Here is a 17264-nt window from a genome sequence, read left to right on the forward strand (position 1 = left end):
TGTTATTTAGGTTGGACCAGTTAGGTTGTATATGATAAAAGCAATAATTTAATTTATTTACATTTATAATATTATAATTTATTTAATTTAAAACAAAGTCGTGTTAATTACACCTATTACAACTTCACAATGGCCAGACCAATTTTTATGATACTTGATTTTTTGGATTTGTCTTAGTCCAGAATAGGATAATAAGTATTAAATTATTGAAACAATATTATTATAGGCAATATTAATTTTCTCATACATTTTGTATGCATTGACATTTTTATGACATCTCGGAAATAGAAAGATTACAATGAACTTTTTTGCTAGTTTCATGCTAAGAATATAAATATAAATCTTTATATATATAATTCTTGTGTGCGTGTGTATGTCACTGAACTCCTCCTAGACGGCTGGACCGATTTTATTGAAACTTTCTGTGTGTCTTCAGGTGGATTCGAGAATGGTTTAGATTCACAATTGAACTACCTCCTGAACGGCTGGACCGATTTTGATGAGATTTTTGTGTGTTCCAGTGAATTTGAGATTGATGTGTGTCTTCGGGTGGATTCAAGAATGGTTTAGATTCCCAATTAAACTACCTCCTAAACGGCTGGACCGATTTTGGGGACTTTTTGTTTGTTTCAGTGAATTTGAGATTGGTTTAGATTCTCAATTACGTCCATATAATATAATTCTCCTGCTCAAGTGTATGTTAGTGAACTCCTCCTAATGGCTGGACAGATTTTTCAAATTTAAGAAAATAGTTAAACCAACACGGTTCTTTAAAAAAAAATAAAGTTAAAATATGTACATAGATTGCATGAAATGCATATGAAATCAATTTAGTTTTAATTATGATATACCTAAATGTTAACTTATCCTCAAATTTTACCAAACTTATTTTTTTTTAATGAATTACTAGTTTTTAGAAAGAAGGGGGTCAGGGGAGGTTATATTTACAGATATACTGGCTATTTTATTTTATTTTTTAAATGTGTGGTTACTTTGTTGTGGTGGTTTTAATCAAGAATTATGCATAATTATCTTATATTTAATCTCATATACTGTAGTAAGCCTTAATTGCCAAAGAATCTTTAATATTTTTTTTAATTTGTACTCAGTGAGTCCTGGTATACTGTCTGGTATTTTATTATAAAATTGTAGAAGACCTACGAAGGAGCCCTTAACCCTAGCTAATCTATTACAAGGCACATACTGTTTAGTCTCTCTTCTTGAATTGAAACAATTCAAATATTTTTTTTATAAATTCAGTACTGATTTCCTAACATATATTGTATTCATTTAATGATATGTCTTCCACTGATAGGCACTAAATAGAATGGATGATGAGTTCCATATCCTGCAATGCCATATCAGAGCAGGAGCATCTGAATCATCCCGCATAAGCAAATATATTATTATTGTCAATATTTAATGTAAGATTATTAGAATATAATGTTAAAGTCAGCCTCTCATGGACCAGTCAAAATATGTGATGAACATCTATTGTATTGGGTCAGGAAAACACAAGATTCCAAAATGTAAATGTGTGAGGCTGAAAGTTTTTTGCAAAATGCAATTGTTAAATTTCCTCTCTCATGTGATGCCATGAGTTTGAGTAGGATGATACATAAGAAAATTTTTTTATTTTGAATAACTTATCAGTGCAAAAATAATGTATACACAAAAGAATTTCAATATTTAAAAGATATATGATTCAAAAAATAATATCCAGTAATAACTTACGGCGAGTTGAAATATTAGCCTGCAGTGCCAGTAAACACTATGTTGTGACAATTCAATAGCCTTTCGTAGTATTGGTTTAGAATGTGTTGGTTGACCCTGCTGTTCAAAAAGATCCGCGAGGACACTGGCTGCTTCAAACTTGACATCATCAAACCCATTGATACTTTGAGATAGACACCACTGAAATAAAAATAATAAATCTTGACCCACTTCATAACATTGTTTACATTTTGTATCAAACTTTTTACAGTTATATTGATCTTTTTATGACTATATAAATCAGTCATAAGGTAGAGTTTATATCAAATATCTTGTCGAAATGTTTAATTCATTAAAATATCCAAAGGAATTCGCATAAACTTACACTTTGCTCCAAATGATTTCTCGCCAAGTCGATGTTTTTAGTGTGTGTCAAAAGGATATTCCCAAGTTGTAAATGTGTTCTGGCTTCGACTCGTTGAGGTGGTTTAAAATTAAACACAGCTTGAAGACACTGAATACAACTTTTTATGTCAGGAGGATTTGATGTGCGAAAATGTTCAGCTAAACCAAGTAAGGAAATATACCAAGCGTCCTGCGTTGACGCCATTTTGACATTTCTGCTTGGAGGGAAGAGAAAATCTAAACAGTGTTGACTTTTGACAGTTCATAGACTACAGAGTAATAAAGAATACTAATATTTTTTTATATTTACATGAGTACATACATAAATAATTGAAAATACTCTAATGTTTGCCAACTTCAAAAAGGAGGAGGTTCTCAATTCGATTGTTTTTTTAATGTATGTTTAACGCACACATAACGAACGCTGATAGTCGCCACCGATAGCCGACACCGTGTGCTGTTTTCATATATTTCCGACGAAATCGTTCCGTTATTGCCATATGCTCGATAACTTAGTGCGGGAAGGTCATATTTGCTATATCCTATATTTGAGACGCAAAAAAATAATTGTCCACACTCAGTATTGGATAAATCCGATTGTGAAAGCTGGGTATTCAGAGGAATCATTCTATACTCTTTTTAGCAAGCTATAAAAGGGAATACTATACATAAGGAAATACTTACTGTGATATATTAATTAAGGTAGAGTTTACTATTTTATATAAATGACATTATTTTTCAATCTATCATTTTCGTTTGTTGGCTGGTGCTAAAGACTGTAGTACATGTACTACAGTGAACAGCAGATCAAGCTGGACACAACATATGCCCAAGCTATATTTTTCAATCTATCATTTTCGTTTGTTGGCTGGTGCTAAAGACTGTAGTACATGTACTACAGTGAACAGCAAATCAAGCTGGACACAACATATGCCCAAGCTAGTAAGTGGCAGGGCTTGAGATAAAGGCATGATCTTTGGATCTAATGGAAACGTGAAATAGAATAAAGCAAAATTATTGTATTACATATTGCTATCATGCTAACAATAAATACCTGTTGTATGTTAAATAATATATATAACTTGGGTAAAACTACGTCTGTTTTATGGCAACATTCTCATTGTTATTGTTTTATGCTATGACTAGCGCGAGGTCCGCGTCGTGTGAACGCTATAAGTCAACGAAAATACTATACCTGTATCTACCGTGACAATATGCAATGCGTTTAATATATTGTCCCGAGCTTATTAATATAGCTCTATAATCAGTAGTCCGAACGCCCGCGCCGCTCCATAGTATCGGGCAACCGGTTGGTCATCGTCCTAACTATTAAAAATATTTTCTCCGAATAATGTAGCATGAAAGGCAAAGTTTGTCTACTTTAAATAACAGAAGCAATAAAAGTGTTTATTTTGTTGTAAGAATCAATTAGAAACTCTCCAATGTGCATTATAATAAATAATCAATTTTGATTGTTTTTTTTGATCTGGGCGATAATGGCTTACACATTAAAGATACATAATAAATGCTTTCGCGGTCTTTTTTGTAAAATTATTTAAGAATATCATTTCCATTATATTCATTAACCAGACGGAGCTATTGATTAAAGCTCACGTTAGAACCTTACCCAAAACTTTATGGAAAAAATAATTCTAAAATGTTCCATACAAAAATGTTTGAAATCAAAATCAAAAACAGTTTATTGAAAGTAGGTATTTCAAAATACACTTTTTCACGTCAAATAATTACAATAATAATTTATACGACATCATTAAAAAATACAAATAATATGTATATAAAATATACGAATGTCATTCATTACAAATTTGTTTCCAATTATTTTTTCTTTTACCTTAATATTTGTTGAAATAGACAAATAATAAGCAAAAGCCAAATTAATAAACTTACTAAAATTTTGTAAGTAGGTATATAGTTTGGTAAGTTTTGTAAACATTTATGTACACATTAACGATATTTGTTGGTGTCGGAAAAATAAGCCACCTGTGAGCTAACAAAGAAAACGCTCTTTGAGATATAACGAAATAATATATGATGCAATTGTGTAGGTATCTTTTAAAGTTTTATAGGTCTGGTCTGGGAGGTTTCAACGAAAACGCTGTTTGAGATTAATACAAAATAATATATGATGCAATTTTTTAGGTATCTTTTATAAGTCTACAGAAAAGTCCGCGATAGCATTGATTGGTTACATATTTCCGAAGGCTTCAGACTAGAATCTACACTGGCCTGCAAAAGTAAGTATCACACTTTTCAAATTATTTTTTTTTCTTAACTATAGAAGGTAGAGATTAAAGATTAAAAACGTTTTGTTGCAAATTTTATAGGCTTTAATTCTTAGAAACTAAAATTATACATTAGTAACATTTTAAACTTAAAAAAGATAAAACAATGAAAATAGACATTTTTAGATTAGTGCAAAAAAATCAACTAAAATATATTACATATTATTTAATTTTTAATAACTGGTATTGCCTCCTCGAGCTCTGATTACAGCTTCGAGCCGGTTTGGCATACTGAACATTAGGTTTCGGAGCCGATGTTGGGGAATATTCTCCCATTCTTCTACCAGCTTTAGTGCCCTGAGGGTAGTAGGTGGTGGTCTGCGATTTCTGACTAGCCTCCCAAGCTCATCCCAGGCGTGTTCAATCGGGTTGAGATCAGGACTTCTTGATGGCCAAGCCATCACGCTGATACCGACCTCCTGAATATACGATATGAGCCGTGTGTGGCCGGGCATAATCATGCATCAGCATCGATCCATCACCCATATTTGCTAAATACGGCCCTGCATACTCATTGAGAATCTCTTGAGCATATCTTTGCCCAGTGAGGGTGTCATTTTCTATGCCTACTAGCTTGTGCGACCTTCTGAAGATATGCCAGCCCATACATGTACTCTGCCTCCACCGTATTGGACTCTTTCTGAGATGCAGGCTTGAAGGTATCGCTCACCAGGTCGCCTGTAAACACTTCGCCTTCCATCAGAAGTGTAAACGGAGAATCGAGACTCATCTGCAAACAAAATTCTTGACCATTCTTCTTCATCCCACTGCATGTGTTCACGGGCGTATCGCAATCTCGCTACTCGATGCTGTCTCTCGAGTTTTGGGCCACTCGCTGCTCTTCGGGGTTTCAAATTTGCTTCGGCAAGTCTTCTTCTCACTGTACTGTCACTAATGTAGTCCCTCCGGGTCTGAAGTAGCTGTTGCTGAACTTCAACTGCATTTTGGTGGCGATTTCTTAACACAGTGGAAATAATATATCGATCTTCTCGGGCACTGGTTCACCTGGGTCTGCCATTACAAGGTCTCCTCAGATGGTGTCCAGTCTCTTCGTACCTTCGCTTTACCTTCTGGACCGTTCGTACCGTCACACCCACCATTCTTGCAGTGCGACGCATACTGATGTCTAGTTCCAGAAAAGCCATGATCCTAGCACATTCTTCAACTGAAAGAGGCATGATAAATAAATGTTATGTGCTTTTTAGCATAAAATATTAAAACAAGACCCATCGATCTTGAAAAAAATTTAAAACGGAAAGTAAAATGTGAAGGGTAAAATTGTAATTCGGAAACGTCCACTTTGAAAAAGGAATGGTTTTGTTTTTGAAGTTTTTTTTCAGCCAATTCTTAAAAGAAGGTTACCGACTATAAAGGTTTTATGTACAAAATTAAATTCTCTTTGGAGTCCTTTTTATTTCGAAAGTATATCTTGTGAACTTAGAACGTTATCCCAATTTTAAAAGTGTGATACTTACTTTTGAAGGCCAGTGTAGATTATTCCCCAATTCTTACATAATTTGTTTTCTATTGACTGAACAGCGTCTGTCAAATCAGCTAATCACTACTTATTATAAAACAAAGTCCTCCGTCGCTTCTGTCTGTTCGCGATAATCTAAAAACCACTGCACCTTATTGCACAGGATTCCGGCTAGATTATGGGTACAACAACGGCGCCCATAACATCCCATGTCTCAAAGTGACGAGCGCAGTTGTAGTGCCGCTCAGAATTTTTGAGACTTTCAAGAATTCGGAGTGGCACTGCATTGTAATGAGCTGGGCGTAACAATTACTATTAGCTGAACGTCCTGCCCGTCTCATCACTTATTTTCATAAAGCCCTTTAAGATATAACAAAATAATGTCTGGTGGAAATGTTAAATTCTATAGGTCTACAGAAAAAAAACGTGGCATGTTCCTCTTACGGCCGTTTTCCATAACTTATAGATAAGATCTTGTCATTAAATGGTGACAGCAATGTATCCGTAACTAAAGATACGTTATTGAAAACGGCCGTTAATCAAAAACGAAATTAATAGGTTTTTGTTACACTCTCAACTTTGATACTAAAACTTTTTTTTTGTTGGGCCACATTCAGATTTTACTTATGTTGCGCGGGCCATTACCTACATAAATCACATCTGTTATTTATGTATTAGTAAAAAATCTATTATGTTTAATTGCTTATTTATTATATTGGTGAAAACGATGATATTGGGAAGATTTTTTTACTATTTTATCTAGATCTGGTTTCTAATTGCTGTCCGCTACCCTTTATATGTCATCGAGATGAGAATCCGTTAGTCGGCTTAAACGTTCTTTGCATATTTAAGATAATTCACAGAGATATGTCGACACAAACAACGTTAGCGAATTTGAGCACATTTTTTTACTGTCTTAAATTGATCGGGCACTATTCTCCAAAATTCAGCGTAGTATTATTCTTGTTCTCTCTTTAAAAATAACTCGTTAAACAAGTCTGCATAATTACAATCAAACCGAGGCCATTTGTGAAATAATCAGGATTTTTCTGTATGCAGTATCAAATTTATAATTTTTCTCAAGTCTTGAAACTTGGGGGTTTCAAGACTTGAGAAATTCTGACGTAAATTCGTCTGATAATAGAGATGTATAATTTAAAATTATCAAATAGTTTTCTTCGGAAATATCATAACAGTCTTGTGTAACACTTGAAAGTGTTGGAAATTTTTGCAGCATTTTGTTTCGAATGTCTTCGTAATAAATTCTTAGTTTTTCTTCGAAAGCAAATATTATTGTATTTGCCATTTGTGAAATTATTTTGTTTTCACCTCGCAAGCTTCGATTAAGCCTGTTAAGTCGCATATTAAAGCTAGAAGACAACACCATTTATGATTTTGCAGTATTTTTTATCTCATTCTATTCTACAAAACTGCCAATAACAGCGATATAATCTGTACCTCTGGTTTGGCCTTTCATTGGTAGGAATTTCAAAAAATCTTCGTAAATTATATTTTGTTATTTGTATATCAAATATATATCAGTATATCTTACAAAAACTGAACATTGTGATGTTACAGAATTATTAGTACTAGAGCCAAAAGCTAAGCTAAAATACTTGAAATTCTTCAAGTGGTCATTGTTGGGCGATATCTTCAATACGTCAACACATGTTGAATCCTCTGATTCAAAGCTTTTTTTTTTATATTTCTCAAAGTATCTGTTTTTTGTTCCTGAACCTTGAATTTATCAATCAGTACATCGGCAGCATTCACCGTTCAAGATACATTATTTTACAATTTCTGCGTCGGTAATACATTTACCAATAATATAACAAATTTCATACGATGCTTTAGTTACCGCTGCATCTTGCGTAATTGCCATGCAAAGTTCTTATCAAAACAGCCAATTTATAACTTCTTATATTATGTGATCCTTGAGGAAATTTGTCATTGAATACCTTGTTTCGTGGTAAAATGACAACCAACATTATATTTTTTTATTATAATGTTTTTACGACATATTAAATAAGTTGCTGTACCTACTGCTTTCATATGACACAACAAAATATTGTTTCCCATTCTTCTATCGACATCAATCGATTTTCGTCGGATATTCTACGTTTATATTTGGAAGACACTCCTGACTATATTAATTTTGTATGATACTAATTTACTGGTTTGTTGGGATATTTTTTGTCTACTAGTGTACAATACACTCATTTACTCACCTAAATCAAATACCGTTACGTAGATGATTCGTACCTATTTCGTAAACACGAACCCTCAATACTCGTCAAGAGAACTCCTAAAAACAATAACGCGCAATTATTCTCTTGGAAATTTAAATAGTTAGATTATTAGAATTTGAAGATACAACAGATGGGCCACAGTTTGAGTATCGCAGGAATAGTGGTTGTCAGGTCAGTTAGTATATTAAAATTTAAAGTACCTATTTATACAAGGTAGAGTGATGTGTTATACCCTGTAGTCTCTACCCGCCTTTTAAAATCTGAATCACTATTCCATAAATTTACTGGATAGTACCAAAAAAACTATTCCTATTACTACTATTATATTATTACCTACCTACTTGTTATATTCACTGCTATATAGAAAGGTCTAATATAAGCTTTGTGGTGTGTTTAAGAGAGCTCAGTTGTGATTTGAAAAAGCACTTGGGCTGTTTTAGCAGATAGTTTGAAGCTTTATAGTTCTCTATGAAACAAATAATACATATTAATAGAATTCTATAGTATATATTTATTCATCAATAGTTAAAGCACCACTGTTGATATCATCAATAAGATCATGAGGAGGTCTTCCGTCAACTGTGCAGCCAACTGACTGTGCTGTTCCAAGGATCTCCTTTACTGAGCCCGAAAGATATCTAGCCATGGACCTCGGCCTCATCACTTTGGCAATACCAATCACATCATCTAGTGTAATGTTCCCACTGTGTTTGACTGTAAAAAAAAAAGTAAAAGTTATTTCCACTGAAACAAAACATAATATGTACTCTTCAGGCACCTATTCAATCCCATTCTTAGATTGATATTTCAATCCGTATTTCCTTTGCTGCTTTTGGGATTAAACTATGGATTGTTTTTGTAATTTCTATTTCAACCCATTAATGAGATGGTATCTTTTGCATGAGTAAAACTATAATATTGGGGTGAATACATACTTGAACTTAGGGTTAAACTTATCATTATTGCCTCAATTAAGTAAAGATTTGTAAGGACTACACTAAATTATGTACCCAGTTTTACATACTTCTTCATATCAAAGGTCATCCTTATTTAAGTACAAAATGATGTAAATAGGGGGGGTCATTAGCATATAGGAAATTTTAAATGTAAGATCTATTTTCAAAATGGCTGATGATAATACACCGAAATCACTCCATCACTTGGAAGCTACAATGGCACAGGCATATTATGCACTAATAAATACTTACACTAAAAACTTAAAACATTTTTTTACATACATTATATTAAAAACAAACCTCACAGATAGTTTGATTTTCTACCAATAAAACACCAAAGACAATGAAAATTGATATAAATCTAGGACAACAAATTCATGCCAATTTGGCTATGGTTAGTAGATTTTCCGAGTCATCACCATAATTATTTAAATCCCAATTTTTACCCTATTCACCCCTCGATTCCAATTGATGGTAGATAGGAATACCACATTAAAATTATTACATTTTTAATACTACTTATGCTATTTGTTTAAAAAATATCTGTATGGGTGCCCATGAATATGTTTATTAATATACTTACTGTTCTTTTGCTTCTTGCGGTCACGGGGTGGTTCCTTTAAGGCTCTGATGATCAGGGCAGCCGCAGAAGGTACCACAGAGATTTGTGCTTGTCTGTTTTGTACCACAAGTTGAACTGTGATCTTCAAACCTTTCCAGTCTCCAGTTGCTTTTGCTATATCATCACCAACCTTTTTGGGAGACTGTACAAAGAAAATAATTAATATTTGTTTGTGACACCATCATTGTACAATCAATATCTAATGAAATTAAACTCCTCACTGATAATTCTAAGCAAAAATATGTAAATCTACTTGAAAATCATTCAATGACAATCACTTTTTACAATACATATTACATACACCATTATTGGATATCAATATAACACTATTACCACAAAAGTAGCATAGACTATTTTCAGATAGGTAGGTATGGTTGCAGAACCTCTTTGATTTCTTAATTTTGATATTTTAAATCAATTTGCTTTCAACACAGTCTGCCTAGTGGCCTGTTGTGATTATTTAATATATTAGGTAAATGTGGTAAGCAACAGGTGCACTTCTAGGCTTTATTCAATATGAAGTAAGAGAGTTGAGAGAGCATATAATTTTAGTCAATATAATCAGCTAATTATGTAGTGTCATATTAAAAAGTTTTACCTGTATTTCTAAAAAGCTTATTAGAAGTGTGATTAAGGTACATCATTACTTGGCAAGAGGTTGTATGAATACATCATAATTTTAAGAATTGATAAATTGTACATCTAGCATTTAATAAAAAATGAAGACTTCAAATCAAGAATTACAAAATAATAAGTATGAAAAATATGATAATAAATTATTACGGTAGACTTTGATAATGACATGTAAAATAAAAGAACAGCTTCTTTTATTTTACATGTTAAGAATATAGATAACACTGTTTTTTCATGGCGAAGCAGTCAATGGCCTGGTCCGCGACTCCTTATTGGGCATTCGGAGTAGCCGTGACAGGGAAACCACTATCCTGAGTCACGGGTTCCTTCCATCCGCCACCCGGAAGGACGCGCCTGGTAGGGAGGCACCCCCCAGGATCACACATGAGACGATTACACAAATTACTAGTGCTGCACTTTTACTGCCTTTTTAATACTGCCTCTACTTTGAAACTTTTACTAGAATCACCTAAGTTTGACTGCCACGCGTATTTTTTAGGTTAAGTCAACATACTTACCAGACCAAGTGGACCGATTTTAGGAGCCAAGGATGATGTAGCTCCAACTTCTCCACCAATGCATCTCAAATTAACTGAAATATTTTTATAGAAATCATAAGACACCTCACGTTACAACTGTATAAATAATTATCACTATTTTTCAACACTTTTAACCTTACCGATTTTAATTTCATTCGGATCGAATTTAGGCGGCATTATGGAATATTAATTAATTAAATGTTTAGTAAAAACACAAAAATCCAAGCAGATTACTTTGGATTAAAAAGGCAACCGCCTATTAACGCTGACAGCGCGCCGTAAAAGAAATAAAGAAAGTAGAATGAAACCTGTGTTAAGTCAACGTAAATCAGAATAACATTTGACAGTAATAGACGACTGACGTTAGGAAGTGACAATTGACAGCCTACAATAAACGAGCCGCAAGGATCTTTTTTATTTTTTTTTTTTTTCTTCTTTTGGCAATAGCGTTTACTTTTTGCCAATAACGGAAATTAAAAGATTGGGAAACTAAGTTAAAAAAGGATACGGAACACGGGAAAGGATCAGATAAGTAGAAAGAGGATTGAAACGGATATTAAAAATTTCATAAATATACATATATACTTGCTACTTACACAACATTACAAATATTTAAACTTTAATATGATTCTGAAGAATGAAAGATGACAATATTTTATAAAATTTACATGGATACATAATTAGACAGGATATACAGGTAGGAAAAGGAACATTAAGAGATATTAGATCATTCAGGAATGAGGAGCGGTCGTATAGAGAACATGAAAAGAAAATGTGATCTAGATCACATTTATCGGATTCACATTCACACATGTCAGTAGATACAATGCCTAATCTATTAAGATGAACAGGAGTGCAAACATGACCCAAACGCATTCTTATGATAGAAGAACATACTAACTTATTGCATTTGGCACGGAAAAACCATGGTTTAAATGAAATAAGTGGCTGAAGGTTAAAATATTTCCTGCCTTTTGATTGACCAGTTTCAGTCCAAAGTCTATTCCAACAATCCTGAAGGTGAACTATAGGAAGAGCACCTAGATCCTGGCAAAAAACTTTATAAGGGAAAATGTCGCCATCGACCACGGCTTCATTAGCTAGTTGGTCTGCTTTTATATTACCAGGAATGTCGCTATGGCTGGGGATCCTTACAAACAACACAGAAAGACCAAAGTGATTGCATTTATTTAATAGATTTCTTAATTCTATGACAACAGAAGAAATGTTTTTTGATTTAAATGGGAACCTATTGAGAGACTGTAAGGCACTTTTTGAATCAGAGAAAATTATTGTTTTTGGAAGTTTAAATAGAATAATATATTCAATAGCCTTAAAAATACCATAACATTCCCCAGTAAACACCGATGTTTCCGGAGGAAGTTTAATTTTCTGTGATATTTTAAATTGAGCGTGATAGACACCTACACCAACGGGATCCGAGGAGGAATGTTTAGACGCGTCTGTGTAAATATGATGGTAATCAACCCAAACAGTATTTTTAAGAAGATTAAACGAAAAATTTGTACTAATATCGTGCTTATTTAAATCTGAGTTAAAATTAATTTCTGGAAGCAACATTAATGCTTCAAAGCTAGTACTGAAAAGAGGATAATTAATGGATCGATGAATAGGAGCTTTTATGTTGATAAATTTCTTAAAACTATTGATTAGACAAGGTGGTTTTTTATTTGACCAATATGCAGATGAATCTATATAATGAGAAAGTTTCTGAAGTTTGTTATAAAGAGAGTGGTTAAGAAACTGAAAAGATCGGAATATAAATTTGTCTGCTAAATATTGACGACGTAGATGTAGTGGAGGATCACCACATTCTACTTGAAGAGCATTGATAGGACTTGACCGCATAGCACCAGAAACTACTCGTAAAGCTTTGGACTGTATGAGATCTAGTTTTTTAAATGCCTTAACACTACCAGGCTCCAGCAAGAATGTACCATAATCTAATATACTTCTTATAAGAGCATTATATAACAATTTCATGCAAAAAGGGTGCGCACCCCACCAAACACCTGACAGACATCTTAAAATATTAAGAGTACGCTCACATTTAGCATTTAGGTAATCACAATGTGGGATACCAGTTAGTTTCGAATCTAAGACAATTCCCAAAAACTTAACATTATCTTTAACTGGAATCTGATAACCCTCATAAAATATAGAAATAGGAGGAGGAGTTCTTGATCTCGTGAATAAAACTATTGTACTTTTTTCAGGTGATAGATCAAGGCCGTTTAAGTCCAACCAAGTTTTTAAATTTATCAGCGGTTGTGTTATAGAAGAACTAGCTTTTTCAATAGAAATATCACGACAGTAAATTAATAGATCATCAGCATACTGAAGAACATTTACACTATTAAGTGATGATTTTAAATCGTGTGTATAAATATTATACAATATTGGGCTAAGTACTGATCCCTGGGGGAGGCCCTTTGAAACAAGTCGAGTAATTGACTTCCTGTCATCTACTTTCAGGGTTATGTATCTTTCGGAAAGCATGTTTATGATAAAATTTGTTAATAGCAGAGGTATATTAAGTTGTAAAAGCTTACTCTTTAAAATACTTATTACGACATTATCATAGGCACAATTTATATCTAAGAACGCAGCTATTACTGATTTATTATTTGAAAATGATAATTGAATTTCAGAAATGAATATACTTAAGCTATCAATAGTACTTTTCCCACGTCTGAAGCCGAATTGGAATTCACATAATAGACCGTTATGCTCAAGAAACCATTTTAAACGATTTTTTATAAGATGTTCTGTAATTTTCATCAAAACAGAAGAAAGTGCGATTGGGCGATAGGCAGAATGGTCTGAAGAACACCTATTAGGTTTCAGTAAGGGAATTATTTCTTGACGTTTCCACGTGGAGGGGATGTTACCAGATGTCACTATGGAATTTATAAGAGATAAATAATAAAATAAAGCATCATCATCTAAATGAGAGATAAAGGAATACGGAATACCATCCAGCCCAGGAGCAGAATCCTTAACATGAGACAATACACCTTTTAGTTCAGTGAGAGAAAATATACTGTTTAAACCAAAACAGTTATCATTATTTATATTTATTACAGGGTAAACAATTATTAAGTCTTCAGGAACGAAAGGTGGAGCCAATTTATCTAAAAAGCTATTAACTAAATGAAAAGGGATTGATTTTGGAGATGAATCTTTGTATGCAGATCTAAACCTTCTTATATTTTGCCATACAAGAGATGGTTTGACATCAGGTGATATTGAATAGCAGAAATTTTTCCAGCCATCAAATTTCTTTTTCTTTAGAAATTTTGAAGTTTCTGACATACTCTTTGTAAGAATTGCAAAATTCTCATCAGTGGAACATTGACAGTATGTAATTTCAGCATATTTTCTTCTCTTTACTGCCTCAGTACATTCGTTATCCCACCAAGGAGGAGAAGGAATAAAACCCAAAGAGCTATTTTTACTTGGAAATATCTCATTGGCAACCTCAATAAAGATTTTTGCTAAAGAATCTGCACACTGAGATTCTGTACCTGGATTAATTTTTGGAAGTGTAATAATTTTGTTTTTTATTAGATCTTTATATAAATCCCAATCAACATCATTAAGCTTATATTTTAAACGAGGAGAATAAGTTTTATGTAATACTTTATTGTTATTATTGCAGGTTGGAAATGATAATAATAGTGGGAAGTGATCACTACCAAAAGTACATCGTAATGGATCCCAGGACAAAGAAGAAGCAAGATTAGGTGTAGTGACTGTTAAATCTGGAGCACTTGGGCCCTCGTCAGGATGAGAACGTCGTGTAGGACGACCATCATTTAATATACACAAATTCACTGAATCAAATATATCTATTAATGTGTTACCATAACTATTAGAAGATAAGAAACCCCAGGATTCATGGCGACAGTTAAAATCACCAAGGATCATAAAAGGCTTCGGAAGAATGGAAATAATATCTTTAATTTCATTTAAGATTGCAGAAGAAGGATGAGGTATATAAATAGATACATAACAGATATTTTCAACTAAAGCAGCAATAATAGAAAAATCATTACTGTGAGAAGGAATAGAGAAGAGAGAAAAGGAAAGAGGGTGTTTCACAAGCATGGCTGCTCCGCCATGCCCATCCACACGATCTTCTCTGAGACATGAATAACCACGAATCTTAAATAAAGATCCTGGTTTTAACCATGTCTCTTGAAGAGCACAGATATAAGGTTTATATTTATTTAATAAATAAATAAGATCACTTTTTTTAGGAGTGATGCTTTGACAATTCCATTGAAGAACTTTGTCCATTATTTGGTTTATAAATTTGAGTAATTGCAGAAACTAATAAGGCAGCGTTGGACGGTGAAAATTCATTCGATTGACTAAGAGATTTTATAAGAGAAATAATTAAATCAATTACTGAGGATTCCAAAGGATTTTCATTTACTTTGTTAATTAATGCACATCCATTAGAAGGTTGGGGAATATTAAAATCCTTAAAATTTCTTGGTGAGCAGATTTGTCATATCCTTTGCTAAGTGTAGGTGGAGGCTTTGGTTTAACAAAAACAGTTTTTTTATATGAAGTATTGTTTATAGCTTTAGGTGTTGAATGTTGATGCTGGGTTGGAAAAGTATTAGGAGTGATGTTAGGTGATGAGAGTAATGTATCTGCATATGAAATTCGATAAACAGACGGATGTATCTTTGAAGCTTCTGAATAGGAAATACAGTTTTTAGCCATTGATTCCTTTATAGCTCTTTGTCTTTCATATTCTAAACATTTTTTATCAGTTGCAATATGGGAACCTTTACATAAACAACAAGATATAAAATCATCTTGAACAGAGCAGTTGTCACCACTATGTCCTTGACCACATCTAAAACATCTTGGTTTAGATCTGCATTGAGATTTCACATGACCAAACCGACAACAATTGTAGCATTGAATAGTAGGATATATATACAAGTCTACTGTAAGAGAAGTGTAGCACATATATACTCGTTTAGGCAAAAACTGCCCATCAAAAGTAAATACCACAGACTCAGTACATTTAAGATGGTTTTGTCCATCAATCATCATCTTTCGTTTTATTCTCCTAATTTTTATGATTGGGCCACAGCCAATAGGAACAGAAACATTATCTTTTATTTCCTCTTCAGACCACTCAGCTGGTACTCCTCTGACTATTCCTATTCTACTCACAGAAAATGATGGAATAAAAGCCTTATATTTTTCATTTTCTAAATTTTTGTTTTCAACAAAGTCATTTGCATCTTGGTACTTAGAAAAAGAAATAGATAACCTATTCCGGCCTATCCTTTTTAAACTTCCATTCACAATATTTTTAATAGAATTTCTTTTGAGAAAACGACCAAATGTAACTGGATGTAAAGTAACATTATCATCGGGAGATGAATACTGTTTCTGAATGTGTACAACAAAAGGAGCAGCATCTAATGAGTTATATAACAGCCTTGCAACAGGGGGCTGTGGCTGTTGTGGAGTGTCTGTGTTATTTTTTTGTATGGTCTCTACTACTATAGAAGAATTATTGCAGGAATCGACTTTGGAAAGAATTTGTTTGTCACTAATGTCTACACATTTGCAATCACTTTCCTTAATATCCTTTTTATCACCACGGTGTTTTCGTCGTCTTTTATTACTTCAACGGGTAAAATACTTCAACGGGTTTCGACAAAACTTGACGTGTTTCTTGAGTGCTCCCTAACACTTTAATTGTATTTAATTATTTTGAGTAGTGTGAGGATGTTTACGGTGTAAAATACTAAATTTTGAAGTTAAATTTAAAGTGTGTGACAATCCAGTTTATAGAATCCTTATTTCATCGAGTAATATTAGTATTAATATTTCAATATTGTGTTTCGAGTGTCATGGTGTCAGTGAGCGGTTGTCTCCGTAAAAGTTGAAGTCAAAAGATAAGTAAAAATTATAAATCAAGTCTGTATTACATTAGTTTTATAATGAAGTTTAGTATCGATACTTCAAATACAGGCGTTACTTCACAGAAATTAACCGTTTCATCCGGCACTAAATACCTTTGAATTCCGAGTGCAATCTTCGACGTTTCATTAGGGTTTCATTAGATTACTGTTACAACAATGTGATATTGATAACTATCATAATAATTAAACAAACACAAGGGCTATTCATTACAACGTGAAATCAACAGTGACGGTATTACTTAACTAAATTCAACCATTGTGATTTTTGCGCTCAAAGACACTAAGTAAATTTGTGTTGGTGTAAAATAACTTGCGTCGGTAGTTCAAAATCCGTGCTTAATCTTTATGACGTCTGAGCCTATATTTGACGTGGGCTTGTAGCTTGT

The 17264-nt window shown here is 33.2% G+C and overlaps 2 protein-coding genes and 1 long non-coding RNA gene across 3 annotated transcripts in view; 1 reads left to right on the top strand and 2 right to left on the bottom strand.

Annotated features, from left to right (window-relative positions):
* Positions 1-2344, bottom strand: part of LOC126977972 (MAU2 chromatid cohesion factor homolog) — a 29085-nt gene extending 26741 nt beyond the window's left edge. Inside the window, exons 1-2 of the mRNA XM_050826695.1 lie at positions 2099-2344; positions 1735-1914 (exon numbers count right to left, since the gene is read on the bottom strand). Of these exons, the coding sequence (XP_050682652.1) occupies positions 1735-1914; positions 2099-2323 (405 nt within the window). The 5' untranslated portion in view covers positions 2324-2344. The remainder of the gene's footprint in view (positions 1-1734; positions 1915-2098) is intronic.
* A 6294-nt stretch (positions 2345-8638) lies between these two features.
* LOC126978020 (60S ribosomal protein L12) lies at positions 8639-11205 on the bottom strand. Its single transcript, XM_050826755.1, has 4 exons — positions 11038-11205; positions 10877-10950; positions 9687-9867; positions 8639-8861 (listed from the first exon to the last, which is right to left on the bottom strand). Exons 1-4 carry the CDS (start codon positions 11072-11074, stop codon positions 8659-8661), a joined length of 495 nt encoding a protein of 164 aa, XP_050682712.1. The 5' UTR covers positions 11075-11205; the 3' UTR covers positions 8639-8658.
* A 2494-nt stretch (positions 11206-13699) lies between these two features.
* LOC126978034 (uncharacterized) lies at positions 13700-15345 on the top strand. Its single transcript, XR_007732460.1, has 3 exons — positions 13700-14160; positions 14293-14465; positions 14580-15345. It is a non-coding gene; the product is annotated as an uncharacterized LOC126978034 (long non-coding RNA).
* The last annotated feature ends 1919 nt before the right edge of the window (positions 15346-17264 follow it).

The sequence above is a fragment of the Leptidea sinapis genome, chromosome 46, assembly GCF_905404315.1.
Source record: "Leptidea sinapis chromosome 46, ilLepSina1.1, whole genome shotgun sequence".
Taxonomy (NCBI): domain Eukaryota; kingdom Metazoa; phylum Arthropoda; class Insecta; order Lepidoptera; family Pieridae; genus Leptidea; species Leptidea sinapis.

Coding starts and splice junctions, on each gene's coding strand:
- LOC126978020 (XM_050826755.1), bottom strand. CDS start 11,074: ATGCCGCCTAAATTCGATCCGAATGAAATTAAAATCG. Junction 10,951..11,037: donor TCCGAATGAAATTAAAATCG/GTAAGGTTAAAA, acceptor AAAATATTTCAG/TTAATTTGAGATGCATTGGT. Junction 8,862..9,686: donor CCGCAAGAAGCAAAAGAACA/GTAAGTATATTA, acceptor TTTTTTTTACAG/TCAAACACAGTGGGAACATT.